General features: G+C 38.9%; 1 protein-coding gene across 2 annotated transcripts in view; it reads right to left on the bottom strand.

Annotated features, from left to right (window-relative positions):
- aPKC (protein kinase C iota type) overlaps nt 1-25,523 on the bottom strand; it is a 525,119-nt gene extending 499,596 nt beyond the window's left edge. For both annotated transcript variants that reach the window (XM_070096340.1, XM_070096339.1), the window contains exons 1-3: nt 25,096-25,523; nt 18,730-18,851; nt 8,944-9,033 (exon numbers count right to left, since the gene is read on the bottom strand). In XM_070096340.1, coding sequence (XP_069952441.1) covers nt 8,944-9,033; nt 18,730-18,851; nt 25,096-25,172 — 289 coding nt within the window. In that variant the 5' untranslated portion in view covers nt 25,173-25,523. The remainder of the gene's footprint in view (nt 1-8,943; nt 9,034-18,729; nt 18,852-25,095) is intronic.
- Nucleotides 25,524-25,581: the final 58 nt, after the last annotated feature.

Genomic DNA, 25,581 nt, shown 5'->3' with positions numbered 1-25,581 from the left:
AGGTACTGTACGTTTCTTGTATGCATTGAAATACACTGGGTCAGGGTTATGGAATAAGAGGGGATACCTTTCTTGGATAGCACAGTAAGCAGATCATTTCTAGTTAAACAAATAGCTCAACCCTCCCAAGAGATCAACAAATTTTAAGCTTTAGCCTAACACACTCAAAATGCTCAAAAACTAAAGATCAAGAGTTTTGAGAGGGGGTGCTAAACCCATAAGGATCATACTATGCCTTGGGAAATGGGAGGTAGTATGCTTGATCCAAGAAAAGGGAGCACAGGTCTAATTCCTAAGATCGACAGCCCCCCTCACTGTATCAAGGAACCTCCTTTGAGAGATGTTTTACCTCAAGAATATAAAAAACACACAGTACTGTTTCATTGCTGCACTGTGCATCTATCCATGCATCACAGACTAATGTGCTCTGAAATACATCAAATATTACTACAGTCTCTCCTCACTTAACAATGGATTTCTGTTCCTAAGACCATGTCGGTAAATGAATTCATTGCTAAGTGAAAAGCATACTATAGTGGTAGTGGGTTTGTGTCAACCATCTTTGATATTGTTTAATGTCACCTTTGCACCATTTATAACATTTCTGGTATATTTTTAAATTTTTATACAGTATTGTACTGTATATTGTAATAAACAGAATAGAGAAAAATCAACTCTAATATACATTATTTAGGTCTGCACACTGGTCAGAGAGCCCGTCGTAAGTTCGAGTCATCAGTAAACGAGTATGCCACTAAGTGAAGAGAGGTTGTATATAAAACTCTTGCAACTTGCCTGAAGTGTTAAATACATTGATAAAAGAAAAATTTAAGAGGGCAAAACATAAATGTAAAACATATTAGTCCTATGTGCAGAGTAAACTGAATTAAATTTGTCACACTTCAAATGCCATATAAAAGAACTAAGTTTTCATTATTTTCCAGTTTCGTTTTTGTAGTTACAGTATACTGCAGCCATTTTTAATGCTATTCAACCCCATAAGAAAGATTTTCTTAAAAAACTGGCATTAAAATTGCTGGTATAATATAATTTGGTAAAGTTTAATAGAGGTAAACCATACCCCCGGCCGGGATTGAACCCGCGGTCATAAAGTCTCAAAACTCCAGCCCGTCGCGTTAGCCACTAGAGGTAGTTACAGCCCTCATCTTCCATTCAGGCCCATCTCTCTTGCACATCCCATGCCATTTTCTAATATAGTATGACTCACAAAATCATAACAACACAACTGCAAACAAATCATGGAACGGGTGGGGCTTGAATCCATGGGAAGTGAGTCCTAAAATGAGTATGTTAACCACTGGATTAATTGGCTTTAATAAGATTCATCTAACTAGGTATATTTCTATACACCATAGGAAGATTAGCATGGGCCACTACTGTGACCATAAATGCAGGTTTTCACAGATGAATTCCACATCAGCATGGGTGTAGTGGAGTACTCTAGGAGCAGAGGGAGATATCTACATGCAGACTGAACACACAGTAAAACATTACTCTGCTCCAGAAAAGGAAACAATTGATCAAGAATAGCACATTTACTTAGTTTAGAAAGGAATGCAAGATTTCAAATAGGACATTAGTTTATTATATTTTCTGAATCAAAGGATGGCTTCTTGAGGAGATGAAACAAGACCCTTTTCATTGACTGCTTTGAATACAATGATTAATCAGCGGTTACAAAAGAAACAGCACTTTATGCACGAAAGATCTTTGTAGCATTCATAGCATCAAATGCACAATACGTATATCATATTAGATCCTCTAATATAACCCAAAATGTTCTCCTCACCAACAAACCAAACTGAGAAAAAGGTAACCTGTGATGCTTACAAGCTGGAACAGTCAAGAGAATTTTGCATTCAAACTGAATCCATGTCTAAATACAGTGGACCCCCGGTTTACGACATTATTTCATTCCAGAAGTATGTTCAGGTGCCAGTACTGACCAAATTTGTTCCCATAAGGAATATTGTGAATTAGATTAGTCCATTTCAGACCCCCAAACATACACATACAAACGCACTTACATAAATACACTTATATAATGGGTCGCACTGGGAGCCGATCGTAAACCGGGGGTCCACTGTATTCTCTATTTTCTAAGCAAAATAATCAAAGAAAGGAAAAGGCCAGTTGAAAAGCAGAATAAAAAATAGGCAGAACAGGTTTAGATATGCAAACAAGTAGGCCATTCAAATGGGTGAACAAGAGCCTGTGATCTCCATTAAGATTCAATTTTTTTTTTCCTTGTAGTATTCCACTTTACAAGCCAATAGTCTGTTCACAACTGTTCTACAGGCTTCTATAATTAGATCATAATCCAGGAATACACAAACTACCGAAATATCAAGACTAATAGTAACAACGATATGGTCTGACACTAATATCAAGAGGTATTATGTCAACATCTTTAATGGTTAAAGTTTTGGCAGTGGATAGAACCAAGTCCAATATATGGCCACCAATTTGGGTGGGTGATAGCATATCATTCTCAAAATTAATAAGATTTATTAGCTCCAAGAACTCACATGACTTGGGCTTCTGCTGCTGATAATTAATCCAGTAATTAAGGTCACCACACAAACACAAGAATATGACCACTCTTCTTTGCAAACAATTTATCAAGAGAATCAAACTCGAGGAACAGGAAATCTGTGCCATCAATGTCAGGACAATACTCAACCCTCAATCTCACAATTTGCCGATAACAATTAACTGATACAGTGGAACCCCGAATTTCGTACTTAATCCATTCCAGAAAGTCATTCTAAATCCGAAACATATAAAAACCGAAGTAATATTTCCCATATGAAATAATGTAAATCCAATTAATCTGTTCCAGACACCCAAAAATATTCACAAAAAAATAATTTTTTAAAGAATAACTATAGTTTTATATACAGAAAACAATGAGAAATAAATACTAAGCACTAATTTTAATGATAAATTAACATTACATACCTTTATTGAAGAAGGTGAGCAGGGGAGAGAGAGTTGAAGTTATTATTTGGAAAGGGAATCCCCCTCCATAAGGACTTCAAGTATCAAAGCCCTCTCTGGGGTTGCATCCCTAATTTGTCTTTTACTGGCATGGGACCTCTGTCACACTAAAAATCTATCCAAAGAGCACTGTTTCTGGCATCTCTAAGATTTGCCTGAAATGGGACAAGGTATTGTCACTGAACATGTTGCAGATAAGACTTGTATCAGCTTGGTCAGGGTGATATTTATCAACAAAAGTTTGCACCTCATTCTACTTTGCACAAATGTCCTTAATCACTGAAGAAAGCACCTTCTTCCCTCTCGCTTCCTCCTCCTCTGAAGCAATTTCCTCAGCTGCAGTCTGTTGCTGTTCCAGTCGAAGGTGTCGCAGCTCTTCAGTGGTTAGCTCTTCCCTGTGGTCTTCCACCAACTCTTCCACATCCTCACCACTCACATCCAATCCCATGGACTCACCCCAAAGACACAATACATTCCACAACTGGCATAGGGTCGACAGGGTCAGCCTCAAACCCTTCAAAATCTTTGTCGAGGACACATTCTGGCCACAATTTTCTCCAAGCAGAGTTCAAAGTCCTGGAAGTCACTTCCTGCCAAGCCTTACCTATAAGGCTTATGCAATGGAGGATACTGAAGTGATCTCTCCAGAACTCTCTTAGGGTCAATTCAGTGTCTGAGGTCACTTCAAAGCAGCCTTGAAACATTGCTTTGGTGTAGAGTTTTTTGAAGTTAGAAATGACCTGATGGTCCATGGGCTGGATGAGAGTGGTGATGTTAGGAGGTAAGAATTTCACTGTTATAAAACTGAAGTCCCTAAACAATTGGTCTACCAAGTCTGGAGGATGAGCAGGAGCACTGTCCAGTACCAGGAGGCACTTGAGTGGCAATTTATTTTCCTGGAGGTATTTTTTCACACTTGAGCCAAACACTTCAAGGACCTAGTCAATGAAAATTTGCCTTGTGACCCATGCCTTATTATTAGCTTTCCACAACACACAATTTACTCCTGACGACATTGCTTTTCTTGAAAACACTGGGATTTTCAGAGAGATACACCAGTAAAAACTTCACTTTGAAATCCCCACTAGCATTACTACAGAACAAAAGAATTATCCTATACTCATAGGCTTGTGTCCTGGCAGTGCCTTTTCCTCCTTCATGATGTAGGTCCTCTTTGGCATATTTTCTTCAAAAAGAGGCCTATTTCGTCACAACTAAACACTTGTTGGGGAAGGATTCCTCAAGCCTCTACATAATCCTTGAATTCATGCATGGATTCTTCAGCCGAAGGTTTGTCTGAACTTGCAGCCTCACCATGCCTTACAACACTGTGTATGCCACTACGCTTCTTGAATCTGTTGAACCAGCCTCTGCTGGCCTTAAATTCACTAACAGCAGCACTCGTTCCAAGCATTTTCTTTACAAGATCCGCATGCAACTGCCTTGCCTTTTCACAAACAATCAACTCCACAACGATCAACTCCCACTATCCTCGTTGATCCACAACAACAACAACTCCACATCCTTGATCGTTTGTGATCTCTGTTTCGTTAGCATTTTTACACCTTTCGCAACTTTAGCTTCCCTGATTTCTACTTTCTTTGCCAGGATGGAACAGATTGTTAATTTTGACTTCCCATACATCCTGGCAAGCTTTGCTAAATGTACGTCACTTTCATATTTTTGTACAATCTCTTTCTTGAATTCTATCGTGTTTCTCACTTTCTTTACCAAAGGGCTGGCACTAGGAACTTTCTTTGGGCCCTTGGTGGCTTATTTTTCAGTCGTAATCAATAAACAAGCACAAAAATTGTGAAATATTTTGGATGAATGCTCAATCAACCAGTGACAGAGCCAGACTGAGGCAGCGTCCCGGCAGGTGGACGTGTCTGATACGTACAATTCCCGGGACAATGTACAAAATCCAGAGCAAAATTTCGCCCAAAAAAAGTGTTCTAAATTTGGAACGTCCGATATCCAGTGTATGCAAAATCTGGGGTTCCACTGTACAGTGGACCCTTGAATTTCGTAATTAATCTGTTCCAGAGAATCTGATGAAAGGCGAAATTTACGAATGGCGAAACCATTTTCCCCATAAGAAATAATGTAAATCCAATTACTGTAATCTGTTCCAGACACCCAAAAGTATTAACAAAAAATATTTTTTTTCACATTAAATATAGATTTATATACAGAAAACAATGAGACATCAAATATAAAACAATAATATCACACTTACCTTTATTGAAGACTCTTGTTGGTGTATGGAAGACAGGAGGAGGGGAGAGAATGGAGAAGTTACACTATTGTTTGGAAGGGGAATCCCTTCCATAAAGACTTTAGGTACCAAGTCCTTATCCTGGGTTACTTCCCTTCTTTGTTTTTTAATGCCACTAGGACCAGCTTGAGAGTCACTGGACTCCTATCACTCAAAAAACTGTTCCAGAGAGCTCTGTTTCTGGGGTCTCTTTAACCCTTTCAGGGTCCACAGGCCCTCTCAGAGACTTGTTCTCAGGGTCCCCCAAATTTAAAAAAAAAAAAAAATTCTTATGAAAAGATAGAGAATCTTTTCCCAATCATAATGACACCAAAAGTATGAGATTTGATGGAAAACTTACGGAATTATGCTCGCGTGAAGTTAGTGGTCTCAGCGATGTTTACACATCGGAGTTTTTGCCCACTTTGAACCCTATTTTTGGCCAATTCCAGTGTACTAGCCGACAAAAATCCTAACTATTTTGCTAGAACTCCATTTTTTTCTATCAAATGAGTACAAGAACCCACCCATTTACCAGTTTCAACTATCCAATACAGTGGTCAGAATTTAGCAATTTTGCCAATTTCACACAAATTTCAAAAGATGTCAATTTCCAAATAGAGTCCAAAATAAACAAGAAAGACATTCCTGGCACTAAAATAACAAGTTCTCTGTTCGTTAGTCACATCCCCAGGCCCCACTTATATTTCTTTGGCTTTCCACTTTGAATTTTTATTCTTACAAAAAATAGAAGATTTACTTTTATGCATACTACTGCATTAGTGTAGAAATAGTATAAATAATATCAACGCACTTGTAAAAGAATATTAGACTCACCAGTTGACGTGTATTGGATGCTTGGCATGATTTGTTTACTTTTGAACTTTGGTAAAAATCGAACATTTCTGCTACTTTGAGCTCAATTTCAAGGTACTTTTCATTGTAAAACCAGTCAAAATTATCTAAATTTCTGTAATATGTCTTCCATTCTATAAAATGAGCCCAGGAAAACTAGAATGCAACAATAAATACCATACAAAAATACAGTGCAAAGTCGCTGTTTTAATCCAAAACCACGGTCAAATTTTTTTTTCTCATTACGCACTGTGTGCTACAGGATTTTTTTTATACTGCCCCCTTGACCACATAGACCCATTCTTTCATATGTAGGCCTACCAGCTTTCTCTCACTAGATCTGAGGGCGCTAGAATTTATGCGTACTAGTACGTCAAAAACCCTGAGGCGTAAGCCGTACTAGTACGGCCGAAACCCTGAAAGGGTTAAAATTTACCTAAAATGGGACAAGGCAATGTCACTGTACATGTTGCTGACATGGCTTGCAACAGTTTTGTCAGGGCAATGTTCCTCCACAAACGTTTGTATCTCACTCCACTTTGCACAAATGTCCTTAATCACTGAAGAAGCCACCTTCTTCCATCTCTCTTCCTCCTCCTCTGAAGCAATTTCCTGAGCTGTGGTCTGTTGCTGTTCCAGATGAAGCTCTTGCAGCTCTTCAGTGGTTAGCTCTTCACTGTGGTCCTCCACCAACTCTTCCACATCCTGGCCAGTCACATCAAACCCCATGGAATTCCCCAATGCCACAATAGATTCCACAACTGGCATTGGGTTGTCAAGATCAGCCTCAAACCCTCCAAGCAGAGTTCAAAGTCCTGGAAGTCACTCCCTGCCAAGCCTTATCTATAAGGTCTAAGGTGTATGCCACTATGTTTCTTAAATCTCTCAAACCACCCTTTGCTGGCCTTAAATTCACTAACATCAGCACTCCTTCCAGGCATTTTCTTTTTGAGATAGGCATGCAACTGCCTTTGCTTTTCACAAATTATCAACTGCATAACACTACCTGCTGCTAATTGTTTTTTTTTGATCCACACCAACAAATTCTTAACATCTTCGAGTATTTGTGATCTCTTTTTTTGAGCATATCTACCCCTTTCACAACAACAGCTTCCTCGATTTCCTTTTTCTTCGTCACGATGGAAGTGATGGTTGTATGGGGGCTTCCCATGCATCCTGGCAAGATGGGCCACACCCATGCCACTTTCATATTTTGCAATGATTTCTTTCTTGAATTCTATCATATTTCTCACATTCTTTACCAAAGGGCTGGCACTAGAATCTTTCTTTGGGCCCAAGGTGGCTTATTCAGCAGTTGCAAGCACAAAAAAGGATGGAATATTATGAAATGTATCGTATGAACGTGTGGGGTGATGGTCACTTGCCAGTAAACAATGCCACACTGACTGGGAATGGTGTGTGGGGTGCCTTTGTGTGGCACGGACACTGCGAAGCTGCTCGTACGTATTCCAGATGACCAACGAGTGGCAAGGCAAATTACAAACTGCGAGGCTACATTTTGATGAAAGAAGTTGTTGAAAGGCGAAATTTACGAAGTGTGAGGCTTATGAAACTCGAGGGTCCACTGTACAGTACTTCCTTTACCACAAATGACAGAACAGGCTGACCAACCGATACATGATGAACACTCTATAGAAGTGAAGAATGAATGAGTGCAAGTCCACCATCACAAGCAGCAGTTGACCAGGAAATATGATAAACTGATAAGGACCTGTGGAGAGCGAATGCAACAAGTGCTCTGTCAGATTCCGACAACCATGTTTCTGTCAAAAACAGAATATCAAGAGAAAACTCATTAAAAACTTTAATAACATGCATAATTTATTTCTTACTGAATGGATGTTCAAAAATTCCATCTTCAATGGTTTTGAGGAGTCTGAGGATTTCTGAGGCTGTAAATTTATTTTCCATTAATTTATGAAGCTGCAGCACCATTCCTGGACAGTCAGAGCTAGATACAAAATGATGAATTTCACGCTGAGGAGTATTTCAGGGGTAAAAATTAACACACAGATGATTTATCGTCAAAACTTCTAGATTCATGACCAGCACAAAATGCACACCCAGGTGGACTAACTTATGAGGACATTTTGCCGTAACATGACGAGCTGTTGGTATGAGACCAAGGTAACTTTCTGTGAAGGGATTCTGGGTAACCGGTTAGCTGGACTCAAGTTCTGGGTGAGGTGTACAGTGCCTGCACTCTGGAGGGGTGGGGATATTTACAGTCTGGAGGGGAATCTGAACCATAGTATTAGTATGCCTCTGGCAAAACAGTGATATGAGTGGATGATGGCAAAAGGGTTTCTTCTTCTTTTTCAGGTCATCCTGCCTCAGTGGGAGATGGCTGGGGTGTTAAAAAAAACTTGTTATAACCTAATCTAACCTAACAAAATGTAACGTAACCTAACCTAATCTAACCTAACCATATATTATTTTAAACAATGTTTTAAATATGCTTTTAATGTTTCAAGAAGTGGTTCAGATGAATGGTTTTATGTTTTAATTTTTTATTATTGTATTTATTTCTACATAGTGAAATTACTGGCAATAAAACTGATTAGAAGTTAAATTACTGGGAGCAAAATTATCAAGAGTTAAATGACTGGGAGTAAACTTACTAGTCACCCTCTCTTGGACTGAGCAGTGAATGAAACACATTTAGTTTCATTGCTGATCTGGAACCAACCTCTTCAGATTTCCAGGAAGTGTAGTTTAAGGACTCTTAATATTACCTACAGTACAATACATGAAGAATTAAGATAAAGATTATACAGTACTGTACTCACCATGAATTGCTAGCTCAGAGTCCTTGTTAAGATCATAAAGACGAACCGCCTCATCCAGCTCTTGCTGCGATGAGATAGTACAAGGGTCACCTGAAAAAATGTGGGAAACATACATCAGTCCATTTAAAATTTTATGTTCATATGTGCATATGAGCTGTTGAAGTGGAAGCAGGGTAATATTTAGTAAAGGGATTCAGAGAAACCACTTATTATGGATTTAGCTGGACCTGAGGCCTGGAAATGGGAAGTACAGTGCCTGCACTTTTTTTAGGAGGGGTCTGGGATATTAAGAGTTTGGAGAGACTTCTAAACTGTCATATCTGAGTGCCTCTGCAAAGACAGTGATTATGTATGAGTGAGGTGAAAGTGTTGAATGATGATGAAAGTACATATTTTCTTTTTGGACATTTTCTTTCTTTTTGGGTCACCCTGCCTTGGTGGAAGACGGCCAACTTGTTGAAAAAAAAAAAATGTGCATATGACAGAGTGGATAGGGAAGCAATGTGGCAGATGTTGCAAATGTATGGAATAGATAGTAAGAGTTTTTTATGAGGATAGTGAGGCTCAGGTTAGGGTGTGTAGGAGAGAGGGAGATTACTTCCCAGTAAAAGTAGGTGTTAGACAGGGATGTGTAATGTCACCATCATTGTTTAATATATTTATAGATGGGGTTGCAAAAGAAGTAAATGCTAGGGTGTTGGGGAAAGGAGTGGGATTAAATTATGGGGAATCAAATACAAAATAGGAGTTGACACAGTTACTTTTTGCTGATGATACTGTGCTTTTGGGAGATTCTAAAGCTAAGTTGCAAAGGTTAATGGATTAATGGATGAGTTTGGGAGGGTGTGTAAAGGTAGAAAGTTGAGAGTGAACATAGATAAGAGTAAGGTGATGAAGGTACCAAACGATTTAGATAAAGAAAAATTGGATATTGTATTACACTGGAGAGAGGGAGTATGGAGGAAGTAAATGTTTTCAGATATTTGGGAGTTGATTTGTCGGCAGATAGGTTTATGAAAGATGAGGTTAACCATAGAATTGATGAAGGAAAAAAGGTGAGTGGTGCATTGAGGTATCTGTGGAGACGGAAAATGTTGTCCATGGAGGCAAAGGAGGGAATGTATGAAAGTATAGTGGTATCAACACTCTTATATGGGTGTGAAGCTTGGGTTGTAAATGCTGCAGCGAGGAGGCGGCTGGAGGCAGTGGAGATGTCCTGTCTAAGGGCAATGTGGGGTGTAAATATTATGCAGAGAATTCGGAGTGTGGAAATTAGGAAGAGGTGTGGAGTTACTAAAAGTATTAGTCAGAGGGCTGAAGAGGGGTTGTTGAAGTGGTTTGGTCATTTTGAGAATGGAACAAAGTAGAATGACTTGGAGAGCGTATAAATCTGTAGGGGAAGGAAGGCGGGGTAGGGGTCATCCTTGAGAAGGTTGGAGGAAGGGGGTAAAGGAGGTTTTGTGGACAAGGGGCTTGGACTTCCATCAATCATGCGTGAGCGTGTTAGATAGGAGTGAATGGAGATAAATGGTTTTCGGGACCTGAAAAGCTGTTAGTGTGAGCAGGGTAATATTTTGTGAAGGGATTCAGGGAAACTGCTTAGCCGGACTTGAGTCCTGGAAATGCCTGCACTTTAAAGGAGGGGTTTTGGGATATTGGCAGTTTGGAGGGACTTCTAAACTGTCGTATCTGAGTGCCTCTGCAAAGACAGTGATTATGTATGAGTGACGGTGAAAGTGTTGAATGATGAAAGTATTTTCCTTTCTTTTTGGGTTTTCCTTTCTTTTTGGGTTACCCTGCCTTGGTGGGAAATGGCTGAGGTGTTAAAAAAAAGAAAAATTCTTATAAAAAATCTGAGGAAACATTAACAAACCTTTTCTACTAAATTATTTACATAATTAAAAAAAATTAATATTCAGTTTTAAAAATATGATAAGGAATTTAGTGCACATACGGTATTATACTAGCAAGGCAGCTATTAAATGAATAATGGTGAACATATTTTCTATTTTCTTCTTCTCTGTTTTGTGGATAACTGTACAATGGACCCTCATTTTTTGTAAGCATTGGAATTTGTAACTTTCGCAAATTGTAACGTTTTTCGTTAAAATATTGACTTGCGAATCGTCATTTGACTTACAAATAGTTGTTCATCCCAAACGCGTACCAGCAGCCCAAGAGGCCCCACACACCATTCACAGTCAGTGTGCCACTGTTTATCAGCAAGTGAGTACAATCCCACACATTCATATGATACATTTCATAATATGCAATTTGTTTTAGTGCTTGCAACTGCTAAATAAGCCACCATGGACCCAAAGAAAGCTAGTGCCAGCCCTTTGGTAATGAAGGTTAGAAACACGATAGAATTCAAGAAAGACATCACTGAAAAATATGAACGTGGAGAGAGGGGCTGACCAATACAGGCACTAGAGATGAAGCCAGTATACCTGGAATATTGTACCTCCAATTACATATCTACAAAAAAGCTGGACAGGTCATAATTCAACTGACATTAATAACTACAGACCAATATCTTATCTACAAATACTGTAAAAAAATATTTAAGAAAGTAGTCCACAAATGGCTGTACACATAGCCAAATACAATATACTTAGTCTTTGTCAATTCTGATTATGATTTAAAAAAAAAGCACAAATGATGCAATAATAAAAATGCTTGACAGTGTGTTTTCGTTTTCAGCCCTTCACATGAGTATTCTTTTGGACATTTTGTTAATCTGTGAAAGTCTTTTGATACTGACAACCACAATATTTTTCTTCTTAAGCTAAATCACTGTGAACTTCAAGGACATGAAATTACAGTAAAACCTCTCATTAAAAAAACCTCACCAATTTTAGACAAAAAAAAAAGTCAAACAAATGCTCTAAATATCAAACAAAATAGGCAAAAATCCATAATTTTGTGCTTTGCCTGTAGGAATAGTGTTTGGCTGTCTTCTGATGTAGTGGGCCAAGTCTGCTAACTTTAACATTTGTCTGGTATGGGCAAAAGCAGCCATGTCCAGGACCAGCCCATTTTCATTGTTCCTTGAGGAGTCGTCCACCCATGCCAGTTAATTGTTTGGGCTCACTCATACAATCCTCGTCATTCGGTCTCTAATTTTCCCTGGATTTTAAGCATCAACAAATTATCAACAAATTTTGTTGAAAATAAGAAAAAGTTTTGGAGTGAGATTAACAAGTTAAGGAAGCCTAGAGAACAAATGGATTTGTCAGTTAAAAATAGGAGAGGAGAGTTATTAAATGGAGAGTTAGAGGTATTGGGAAGATGGAGGGAATATTTTGAGGAATTGTTAAATGTTGATGAAGATAGGGAAGCTGTGATTTCGTGTATAGGGCAAGGAGGAATAACATCTTGTAGGAGTGAGGAAGAGCCAATTGTGAGTGTGGGGGAAGTTCGTGAGGCAGTAGGTAAAATGAAAGGGGGTAAGGCAGCCGGGATGGATGGGATAAAGATAGAAATGTTAAAAGCAGGTGGGGATATAGTTTTGGAGTGGTTGGTGCAATTATTTAATAAATGTATGGAAGAGGGTAAGGTACCTAGGGATTGGCAGAGAGCATGCATAGTTCCTTTGTATAAAGGCAAAGGGGATAAAAGAGAGTGCAAAAATTATAGGGGGATAAGTCTGTTGAGTGTACCTGGTAAAGTGTATGGTAGAGTTATAATTGAAAGAATTAAGAGTAAGACGGAGAATAGGATAGCAGATGAACAAGGAGGCTTTAGGAAAGGTAGGGGGTGTGTGGACCAGGTGTTTACAGTGAAACATATAAGTGAACAGTATTTAGATAAGGCTAAAGAGGTCTTTGTGGCATTTATGGATTTGGAAAAGGCGTATGACAGGGTGGATAGGGGGGCAATGTGGCAGATGTTGCAAGTGTATGGTGTAGGAGGTAGGTTACTGAAAGCAGTGAAGAGTTTTTACGAGGATAGTGAGGCTCAAGTTAGAGTATGTAGAAAAGAGGGAAATTTTTTCCCAGTAAAAGTAGGCCTTAGACAAGGATGTGTGATGTCACCGTGGTTGTTTAATATATTTATAGATGGGGTTGTAAGAGAAGTAAATGCGAGGGTCTTGGCAAGAGGCGTGGAGTTAAAAGATAAAGAATCACACACAGGGTGGGAGTTGTCACAGCTGCTCTTTGCTGATGACACTGTGCTCTTGGGAGATTCTGAAGAGAAGCTGCAGAGATTGGTGGATGAATTTGGTAGGGTGTGCAAAAGAAGAAAATTAAAGGTGAATACAGGAAAGAGTAAGGTTATGAGGATAACAAAAAGATTAGGTGATGAAAGATTGAATATCAGATTGGAGGGAGAGAGTATGGAGGAGGTGAACGTATTCAGATATTTGGGAGTGGACGTGTCAGCGGATGGGTCTATGAAAGATGAGGTGAATCATAGAATTGATGAGGGAAAAAGAGTGAGTGGTGCACTTAGGAGTCTGTGGAGACAGAGAACTTTGTCCTTGGAGGCAAAGAGGGGAATGTATGAGAGTATAGTTTTACCAACGCTCTTATATGGGTGTGAAGCATGGGTGATGAATGTTGCAGCGAGGAGAAGGCTGGAGGCAGTGGAGATGTCATGTCTGAGGGCAATGTGTGGTGTGAATATAATGCAGAGAATTCGTAGTTTGGAAGTTAGGAGGAGGTGCGGGATTACCAAAACTGTTGTCCAGAGGGCTGAGGAAGGGTTGTTGAGGTGGTTCGGACATGTAGAGAGAATGGAGCGAAACAGAATAACTTCAAGAGTGTATCAGTCTGTAGTGGAAGGAAGGCGGGGTAGGGGTCGGCCTAGGAAGGGTTGGAGGGAGGGGGTAAAGGAGGTTTTGTGTGCGAGGGGCTTGGACTTCCAGCAGGCATGCGTGAGCGTGTTTGATAGGAGTGAATGGAGACAAATGGTTTTTAATACTTGACGTGCTGTTGGAGTGTGAGCAAAGTAACATTTATGAAGGGGTTCAGGGAAACCGGCAGGCCGGACTTGAGTCCTGGAGATGGGAAGTACAGTGCCTGCACTCTGAAGGAGGGGTGTTAATGTTGCAGTTTAAAAACTGTAGTGTAAAGCACCCTTCTGGCAAGACAGTGATGGAGTGAATGATGGTGAAAGTTTTTCTTTTTCGGGCCACCCTGCCTTGGTGGGAATCGGCCAGTGTGATAATAAAAAAAAAAAGTTATTAAATGGAGAGTTAGAGGTATTGGGAAGATGGAATATTTTGAGGAATTGTTGAATGTTGATGAAGATAGGGAAGCTGTGATTTCATGTATAGGGCAAGGAGGAATAACATCTTGTAGGAGAGAGGAAGAGCAAGTTTTGAGTGTGGGGGAAGTTCGTGAGGCAGTAGGTAAAATGAAAGGGGGTAAGGCAGCCGGGATTGATGGGATAAAGATATAAATGTTAAAAGCAGGTGGGGATATAGTTTTGGAGTGGTTGGTGCAATTATTTAATAAATGTATGGAAGAGGGTAAGGTACCTAGGGATTGGCAGAGAGCATGCATAGTTCCTTTGTATAAAGGCAAGGGGGACAAGAGAGAGTGCAAAAATTATAGGGGGAGAAGTCTGTTGAGTATACCTGGTAAAATGTATGGTAGAGTTATTATTGAAAGAATTAAAAGTAAGACAGAGAATAGGATAGCAGATGAACAAGGAGGCTTTAGGAAAGGTAGGGGGTGTGTGGACCAGGTGTTTACAGTGAAACATACAAGCGAACAGTATTTAGATAAGGCTAAAGAGGTCTTTGTGGCATTTATGGATTTGGAAAAGGCGTATGACAGGGTGGATAGGGGGGCAATGTGGCAGATGTTGCAGGTGTATGGTGTAGGAGGTAGGTTACTGAAAGCAGTGAAGAGTTTTTACGAGGATAGTGAGGCTCAAGTTAGAGTATGTAGGAAAGAGGGAAATTATTTCCCAGTAAAAGTAGGCCTTAGACAAGGATGTGTGATGTCACCGTGGTTGTTTAATATATTTATAGATGGGGTTGTAAGAGAAGTAAATGCGAGGGTCTTGGCAAGAGGTGTGGAGTTAAAAGATAAAGAATCACACATAAAGTGGGAGTTGTCACAGTTGCTCTTTGCTGATGATACTGTGCTCTTGGGAGATTCTGAAGAGAAGTTGCAGAGATTGGTGGATGAATTTGGTAGGGTGTGCAAAAGAAGAAAATTAAAAGTGAATACAGGAAAGAGTAAGGTTATGAGGATAACAAAAAGATTAGGTGATGAAAGATTGGATATCAGATTGGAGGGAGAGAGTATGGAGGAGGTGAATGTATTCAGATATTTGGGAGTGGACGTGTCAGCGGATGGGTCTATGAAAGATGAGGAGAATCATAGAATTGATGAGGGAAAAAGGGTGAGTGGTACACTTAGGAGTCTGTGGAGACAAAGAACTTTGTCCTTGGAGGCAAAGAGGGGAATGTATGAAAGTATAGTTTTACCAACGCTCTTATGTGGGTGTGAAGCATGGGTGATGAATGTTGCAGTGAGGAGAAGGCTGGAGGCAGTGGAGATGTCATGTCTGAGGGCAATGTGTGGTGTGAATATAATGCAGAGAATTCGTAGTTTGGAAGTTAGGAGGAGGTGCAGGATTACCAAAACTGTTGTCCAGAGGGCTGAGGAAGGGTTGTTGAGGTGGTTCGGACATGTAGAGAGAATGGAGCGAAACAGAATGACTTCAAGAGTGTATCAGTCTGTAGTGGAAGGAAGGCGGGGTAGGGGTCGGCCTAGGAAAGGTTGGAGGGAGGGGATAAAGGAGGTTTTGTGTGCGAGTGGCTTGGACTTCCAGCAGGCATGCGTGAGCGTGTTTGATAGGAGTGAATGGAGACAAATGGTTTTTAATACTTGACGTGCTGTTGGAGTGTGAGCAAAGTAACATTTATGAAGGGGTTCAGGGAAACCGGCAGGCTGGACTTGAGTCCTGGAGATGGGAAGTACAGTGCCTGCACTCTGAAGGAGGGGTCTTAATGTTGCAGTTTAAAAACTGTAGTGTAAAGCACCCTTCTGGCAAGACAGTGATGGAGTGAATGATGGTGAAAGTTTTTCTTTTTCGGGCCACCCTGCCTTGGTGGGAATCGGCCAGTGTGATGATAAAAAAAAAAAAAAAAAAATTAAGCATCTTGTGTGACTTTATTAACCCTTTGAGGGTCGACAGGCCCTCTCCGAAACTCGTTCTCAGGGTCGGCCAAATTTAAAAAAAAAAAAAAATTATTTTCTCTTATGAAAAGATAGAGAATCTTTTCCCGATCATAACGACACCAAAAGTTTGAAATTTGATAGAAAAGTTACGGAATTATGCTCTCGCAAAGTTAGCGGTCTCGGCGATGTTTACGGATCGGCGATTTTGCCCACTTTGAGCCCCATTTTCGGCCAATTTCACTGTACTAGTCGACAAAAAACATGAATATTTCGCTAGAACTCCATTTTTTCTATCGAATGGGTGCAAGAAACCACCCATTTATAAATTCAACTATCCAGTACAGTGGTCAGAATTTAGCAATTTTGCCAATTTCACACAAATTTCAAAAGATGCCAATTTCGGAATAGGGTCCAGAATAAACAAGAAAGACATTCCTGGCACTAAAATGACATTTCCTCTAGTCATTAGTCACGTCTCAAGGCCCCTCTTATATTCTTTTGCTTTCCACTTTGAATTTTTATTCTCACAAAAAATATAAGATTTACTGTTATGCAGACTACTGCATTAGTGTAAAAAATGGTATAAATATTATTGGTGCACTTGTGAAAGAATATTAGACTCACCAGTTGACGTGTATTGCACGCTTGGCACGATTTGTTTACTTTTGAAGTTTGGTAAAAATCGAACATTTCTGCTACTTTGAGCTCAATTTCAAGGCACCTTTCATTGTAAAACCAGTCAAAATCATCTCAATTTCAGTAATATGTCTTCCATTCTATAAAATGAGACCAAGAAAACTAGAATACAACAATAAATACCATACGAAAATACACTGCAAAGTCGCTGATTTATTAAAAAAAAATGGAAAAAGTTTTTTTTTTCTCATTATGCACTGTGTGCTGCAGGATTTTTTTTAGACTGTGCACACTGACCACATAGACCCATTCTTTCATATGAAGGCCTACCAGCTTTCTCCCACTAGATTTGAGGTCGCTAGAATTTATGAGTACTAGTACATCAAAAACCCCTACGCGTAAGACGTACTAGTACGACGAAAACCCTCAAAGGGTTAACTTACTAAGTAAAGCGCAATTAACAACTGCTTCTAAAGCAGTGTTAGGAAGAAACTTAAATTAATAAAGGTTGAGTCTGGCATTTCAGTGGCATGGGTATGTGAAATCTACATCATCTTAGTTATCCATGTCTTTTCAGCCCTCTATATCTTTCCAGTCATCTACATATCAGCTTGTGCAGATCCACATTTTAAGCACAGCTCCCTTAAATATGCTGTGAATGGCAAATTTTGGCCTAGACATGAGAGAATGGGTCTGTGCAGCGAGTGTGTACAGTATAAAAAAAAAAAACACTGGCGATATTTACTTTATGGTTGCAGTCTGGACCCTAACTCTCTATATTAGTGAGGTATGCATATATATATATAGCATGGAAATTGGTATGATTGAGTAAATAACAAAAAAGGCGCAATACCGTGACTGGAACAATACACAAATAACCCGCACATATAAGAGAGGAGCTTATGACGACATTTCGGTCCGACTTGGACTTCACAGATGGTCCAAGTCGGACTGAAACATCGTCGTAAGCTCCTCTCTTCTATGTGCAGGTTATTCATATATGAGTGAGTATTATGTATACTGAGTAAGTTTAAACTTCTGAAGAGTTGGGGAATGTGCTGTCTGGCACTAGATTGGGTAACTGTACATACAGCTGTTTTTTGCTGAGTTATTATTGGTTTTAGGTGATTTGTTGTAATAAATCCCCAGGTACAAATACCAAAGGTGAGATAAGGATAGATTAGAGAGTAGTACAAAGTAGTGCTGTTTGCTGTAAAGTGCAACTTATCTTAGAGAGAATGTCTATTGATTCTACAGTAAAACTTCTTATGAAGAAACATCCAATAGTGCAACTTTAAAAGTAATTAACCCTTCAACTGTCCAAACGCAGATCTATGTTTGCACCGCTAGTGTTCCGAACGTAGATTTATGTTTCATTTTACATGCTTTCAAATGTAAAAAAAAAAAAAAAAAAATGTAGATCTACGTTTGGAGCACTAGCAGTGCAAACGTAGATCTACGTTTGGAGAGTTTAAGGGTTAAAAAAACTTGTGTTAAAAAACTTTGATAATACACACTGTAAATCTAAAAAAAATTAAATATCCAAAATTATATGCATCCTATGGAGCTTTTCATAAATGTTGCATGATCTCAGCTTATGAATGGTAAGTCATTTAGTTAGCTTTAAATTAGTATTACTCTTAAAGTAGCCTTAAGTTATTACTAGTTTGCCAAAAATGCACAGCATAAATAGGGGCTTATCCACTTAAGTCATAATTGTAAAACACTGTAATTTACATTGCATTTTGTGGATAACATCTATCTATTTACTTATTTATCTGTACATTCTTTAAATAAATTTTTATTAATATTATCATTATTATTAGCCTTATCATCATCTGTCGAGACAAGGACAATATAGCAGAAGGCTTTCTTTGCAAACTCCATTCCAACACTGACGGCTTCAAAAAGGCGGATACTTTAAAATAAAAGGAATACTAAAGAGAAATCCATGTGAGAATGCCAAACTAGAAGACCAACACTAATTAGTGAAACAGGGATCCCTCACCTTCCTCATCAACCCACTTGACGGTGAACACTTGGGTGGGATCAAACTTGCATATGGCACGGATCTCTTGCTCAAGCGCCTCAACCTCAAGTGTTGGCTGGATGTAGGTGATGTAGACTTCTCTGTATGGGAGAAAATACATTAATAATTCTACTTATATGTTACAAGTGCTATTCAGCCTGTTTTAAATTAAGAAATTTATGTAAATAAAAAAATGGTTGCAAGTTTTATAAATAGCATTATTATTATTATTATTATTATTATTATTATTATTATAAAACTAGTAACTATTTTTTTACATTTATAAAAATTTCTGAATGCAGTAGATTTGAATATAAACTTAAATTCAGAACAAAATTCATTTATATAAAACGAAAATAAGAAACTAAAGAATGACAAGTAGTACAGAGGAACCCCAGTTTTCATCTTTAATCCATTCCAGAAGGTCAGCCGAAAACCGATTTGTACGAAAAGTGAAGTAATACAGTGTATTTCCCATAAGAAATAATGTCAATCAATTAATCCGTTCCAGACACCCAAAAATATTAAAAAAAAAAATACATTTTATAAAGAATAACTAAAGTTTTACATACAGAAATGAGAAATAAATATAAATCACTAATGAAATGGATAAATGAACATTTAACACCACACATACGTCACTTTCGTATTTTTCTACGAGTTCTTTCTTGAATTCTATCATGTCTCTCACCTTCTTTACCAAAGGGCTGGCACTGGAATTTTCTTTGGCCCCATGGTGGCTTATTTAGCAGTCGCAAGCAAAAAAGAAAAAAAAAAGGATTATTACGAAATGTTTCGGATTAATGCGCAGAGCAATGCTCACTGAATGAGTAACAAAGGCAGACTGAGTCACAAACGTATCAGCGGCTGCGTCCCGTGGGCAGGCAGACGCATCTGGTACGGATGACTTCCAAGCGGAAGTACGAAAATGGGAAAAATTTCGCTGAAAGTGGTCGAAAACTGAATTGTACGATAACTGGATGGGACGAAAACCGGGGTTCCACTGCATAATTTGGATTTTTTTTTTTTTGTGATTCATTGGCTTGGCTGCTGTTGGACTATCATCTCAAACTGTGGAAACATGTAATGCATCTAAACTTAAAAGCAAACACAATTATCCAGCATTTTTTTTAAGATTAACTTCATCATCCATAGGCATTTGTCATCACTGTAAGTCATAATTTAGCATGAAAATATAATATGACCTACAACAAATATCTAGAAATGTATCCAAGTCATACTCCTTGCACCTCTGACTGAAACCCAGCTGATGCCAACTAATTTCTATTTTATTATGTACTTAAGAAAAAATGGATCACATTTTCAGCTTATATAGACTTTCAAATCCTGTTCAGCCCTCCATCTGCCCAAAGACTGTGATCCACCCCAAACAAAATATCATCCACCCTAGGGTGGACTGTCCAACCAGGATGAATAGCACTGAGCTTCAGCATATCTTATAAAAAAAAATATAGTACAGTGGACCCTCGTTTTTCGTAAGCATCGGAAGTCGTAATTTTCGAAAATCGTAATTTTTTTTTATCAAAACATTGACTCGCGAATCGTCATTTGACTCACAAAGTCGTTCATCCCAGATGCGTACACATGGCCCCAAGCAGCCCCACACTCCATTCCCAGCCATTGTGCCATTGTTTATCAGTGAGTGAGGACGATCCCACACGTTCACATGATACATTTCTTAATACATATTCCATTCGTTTTAGTGCTTGCAACTGCTAAATAAGCCACCATGGCTCCAAAGAAAGCTCCTAGTGCCAGGCCTTTGCTAAAGAAGGTGAGAAATACAATAGAATTCAAGAAAGACATCATTGAAAAATATGAAAGTGGAGTGCATGTCGCAGAGCTTGCCAAGTTGTGTAACAAACCCCCATACAACCATCGCTTCCATCGTGGACAAGAAAAAGGAAATTAAGGAAGCTGTAGTTGCAAAAGGGGTAAATATGCTCACAAAAATGAGATTGCAAGAGCTTGAAGATGTTGAGAAGTTATTGTTGGTGTGGATTAACGAGAAACAATTATCAGGAGATACTGTTATGCAGTTGATACTTTGTGAAAAGGTACGACCATCTCATAAAGAAAATGCCTGCAACGAGTGCTGATGTTAGAGAATTTAAGGCCAGCAAAGGCTGGTTTGAGAGATTTAAGAAGCGTAGTGGCATACACAGTGTGGTAACGCATGGTGAGGCTGCCAGTTCTGACAAATATGCAGCTGAAAAACATGTGCATGAATTCAAGGGGTACGCAGAGGCTGAGGAATTCAAACCCCAACAAGTGTTCAATTGTGACCAAACAGGCCTCTTTTGCCCTCCCCCCATCCTCAAAGTATCATTCAATTTATTTAGCTGATTTTCAGAACATAACCCCAATGCAAAATGAGGGGTTGTTGTAACTCTTGCCGAGAAAAAAAAGTTTTTGGGTCCTATATGGTTAGTTTGGTTTAAAGGAACATTATGAAGCCCTCTCATTCGATAGGCTGATCTTGTATGCATACTGTACACTGCCTTTTAAATGAAACTAATAATTTTATTACTGAAACAAAATAAAAGTAAAAATATGCAATTAAAAAACGTAGCGCAATGGAACCCTAGTTTTCGTATGCCCTAAATGGAGAAAATTCTCTATGCAGTGTATTTTTTGTTAATATTTTTGGGTGTCTGGAATGGATTAATTGGTTACGACTTAAAAACAAATAGAAAAAGATCAAACACTGCATTTTTTTAAACCTGTTACAAAATGCAGCATACTGTAAACATTTAGATAAAACAGTAGTCATATTCCTGAAAGTGGCTCTTAATTAAAAAAAATTGTGCAAACTGAACTGAAAAAGCATATGGAAAAATAAAGTTACATTTCTTGGGTCACCAAAAATGTCAACTACATTTCTTTAAAATTCTTATTTTCTCAAAAATAATATTTTTTTGACACTTCACATTATAGATGTTGCTTATAGATCTAGAAAGGTATATTATATATCCAAATCTTAAATAAAAACTTAATTACTAAATTAACTCATTTAAAAAGGCATGGGGTAAACTGGAGTTTGACATTGGTGAGCGACTGAAGCAATTTACCACCTATTCCGTCCAGGGAAACTGGATACGGCATTCCATCCAGAGAAAACGGCTATTCACTATTATAAATTCAATGCAAAATCTTATCAGTATAGAATATGCAAAATTATGTAGCAAGAAAGAGCTTTGCCCTGACTCAGTCATCCATGCTGACTGGTTAGATCCCCAAATAACAGGCAAAGTGCTTTTGTCATTATCTTTCAAAGCACCGGGAGTCTTGAAAGGCAATTCCTGGTGGTAGAGTGATTATGCAATTTCAAATTGTGGAACTAGCCAGCACTAAACACACACTCTTGATAAGGCTTTCTTTCATTCTCACACTCTTTTAATAGTATGACAGCTTTCTCCTTGATTATGAGGAAATTAAGTAGTGCACCTTTAAGATAAGATTTTGCTCAGATATTTAACCCTTGGGCTACCCAGGATAGCCCAAGAAAGACAGTGCGTCATCGAGGGACTGTCTTATTTCCACAGGGATCCTTAATCTTGTCTCCCAGGATGTGACCCATACCAGTCCACTAACACCCAGGTACCTACTTACTGCTAGGTGAACAGGGACAGTAGGTGCAAGGAAACATACCTTACCTTACCTTTGGTACCCAATGTTTCCACCCTTGCCAGGAATCAAACCACAGACACTCAGTGTGTGAAGTGAGAGCACTGCCTACCAGGCCATAGGCCACCTTTCTTGGTTTTCTGCTCAATTCACTCAGTAATCTTTTCTTTTATTTAGCCGTTGTGATGTATATGATGTTCTCTTCATGTCACAACCTAGGTTACTCATTGAACAAGCTCGCTATCTCTTCTCATTCCTTTTAATCATACGTATTGACGCTTTGTTGAGCCAAAGTCTCACATCATCTCCATTTCACTGAACCAATCTGAAGCAACAATAGATTTTCCGAACCTCACCTTTGGCAGCATGTGACTCAATTTTCATGCTACATCTTTACATTGTTTCGGACTATGGAGCTAATAATAATATACAGTGGTACCTTGAGTTACGAACTTAATTTGTTCCAGAAGGCTGTTCGAGTGCTGATACCGAACGAATTTGTTCCCATAAGGAACAATGCAAATTAGATTAGTACATTTCAGACCCCCAAAAATACGCTTACAAAAGCACTTACAATAATACAATTACAGCTACTTGAAACTCAAGGTACAACTGTAATAATAATACAGTGGAACCTTGGCTTATGAACTTAATCCTTCCCATGACCTTGTTCGTATCCTGATTTGTTTGTATGCTGAGTAAATTTTCCTCATTTAACTTAACTGAAAAGCCATTAATCCATTCTGGCTGAATTCCTGCTCTCAGAGGCAGAAAAAATACACTCCAATATACTACTGTAATGCTAATATCAACTCTACGGCTTATTTATCTAACAGAATTGATCTAATACTGTATGACATAATAAACAATATAAATAACATAGAAACCCGATATATACTCTAGAACGAATAAAATATGTCCTTATGTGACAAATGGAGGTGGCCATAACCACTCCAACATCGTTGTGGTATTCACTGCCTTCTAGTGACGGCTTTTCGAAGCCATCTGTTATTATAATTATTATTACAATACATTATTATTATATTATTATTATACACATTATATTATTATTATAATGGGGAAGCACTTGTGGGGGAAGGTGATGGAAGGTATCCAGGCTTAATTTAGGGAACTAGACCACAGATCCAATTCCCCTCACCACGTACGTATTAATAATAATAATAATAATAATTATTTAATTTAATAGTAATAATAATACTGTAATATGTAATAACAGTAAGGAGAAATTCATAAGGATGCCAATAGTTGGTGCCACGATCAGCAAAAATAGTGGTAACCACTACCATTCTTCACCTGTCTAGATAAAAGTAGACTATAAGTACTAGGCTAAGTTTGTCCGAAATGCCTTGGCATGATATTGGCTTTCTTTGCTCCACTCATATTATGATATGTAAACACACATTGTAACCCTTGCAAAGAAATAAATATTTTATTTATTTATTTGTTTATTTATGTAAGGAACCTCCCTTGAGGGGAAAGTACGCATCCTGAAATTTCGTTCGTATCCAGAAGCAAAAACTCAACCAAGCAACAGTTCATATCCTGAAAAGTTTGCATAGTGGGGTGTTCATAAGCCGAGGTTCCACTATATCTTTATTTACTACAAGTACATGTACAAGGTGTATATAGGCCTAGCTGACATCAATGATATACTACTATATAGAAAGCCCCTTGTAATGCAGAGCATTTCAGGCAAATTAGATAAATTTTTGTCCCAGGATGTGAGCCTCACCAGTCAACTAACACCCAGGTACCCATATTACTGATGGGTGAATATGGACAGCAGGTACAAGGAAACATACCCAATGTTTCCACTCTTTCTGGGAATCAAATCTGGACCCTTAGTGTGTGAAGCGAGAGCTTTGCCTACCTGGAGTATAACTGGAGAGGGTTTTGGGGGTCAAGGACCCCCAGCCTGGTCCAAGAACAGGTAGTAAGATAAGATTTTTTGAGGATTTTTAATGCGGAGGGAGCGTTAGCCACTCAGGATAACCCAAAAACGTCAGTGCATAACTGAGGACTGTCTATCTCATTTCCATTGGAGTCTTTAAATCTTGTCCCACAGAATGCAACCTACACCAGTCGACTAACAGCCAGGTACCTACTTACTGATAGGTGAACAGGGAAAACATGTTTAAGGTAACATGCCCAATGTTTCCACCTATGTTGAGAATCGAACCACAGACACTCAGTGTGTGAGGCTGGAGCGCTGCCAACCAAGGAACAGATCAGTATTATTACTTATATAATCAAGGGGGGAGCACTAAACCTGTAGAATTATGCAGTACCTTTGGAGGAAATGTGGAAGGTATTCAGGCTTAATTCAGGGAACCGGAGCACAGATCCAATTCTCTAGATCAAGAGCCTCTCATCAACATCAAGGAACCTTCCTTGAGGGAAACAGATCAGTAATAAGTTCTTCTTTGAACTACTACGTTTATTTAGGCACAGGTACACACAAATACAATTACCATACACATCGTAAATTACCTAGGATAACCCAAAAAAGCCAAAGTGATTTATTTCCATTAGCGTCCATGACCGCATAACCTATGATTACTCTGGCATTCCCTTAAAGGGTAGTAACAGTGATTATTCTACTCCCATAAATACTTTAAGTGGCGACAGTAATATCTGAAACAAGCACCAGACCAGTACGAATCACACACAACTCACCCACTATAGGCGATTTTGACACGAATTTCTGCTGGCTCTCCCGTAGCCACCTTGCTGCTGGGTGTCTGTGTGGGCATCTTCACTATATATTACCCCTACACTACCCTCAACTATCCCTGAGTGGTGGACGTCAAGCCCAGCACCTCACACTCAAGCAACACCTTAATGAGTTTGGAAAAACTTTTTGACAGGTGGATGTGTAGGCCTCTCCTGGGCGGCCTATGTGTAGGTGCTGGAGGAGTGACGGGGAAGGTGTGAGGTGGCCAGGTGAGGGCCACAGGTGGCCACTAAGTGTGTGTGTGAGGTAGAGGAGACGTGTACACACAAGAAACACACACCAGACACATAAACACTCAGAATAACAAGACTCAAACCACAACACTCCGGAAGTATTGGTCACGTGACCTACTCCTCCCTCACAACACACACTATATTATCCACATTACAAATACCTCCAACACTCCACTTTACCCTCAGAAGATAACT

Source organism: Cherax quadricarinatus, chromosome 53, assembly GCF_038502225.1.
Source record: "Cherax quadricarinatus isolate ZL_2023a chromosome 53, ASM3850222v1, whole genome shotgun sequence".
Classification (NCBI taxonomy): Eukaryota; Metazoa; Arthropoda; class Malacostraca; order Decapoda; family Parastacidae; genus Cherax; species Cherax quadricarinatus.
Note: the sequence above shows the minus strand (reverse complement) of the source record. Positions and strands in the feature narration are given on the sequence as shown.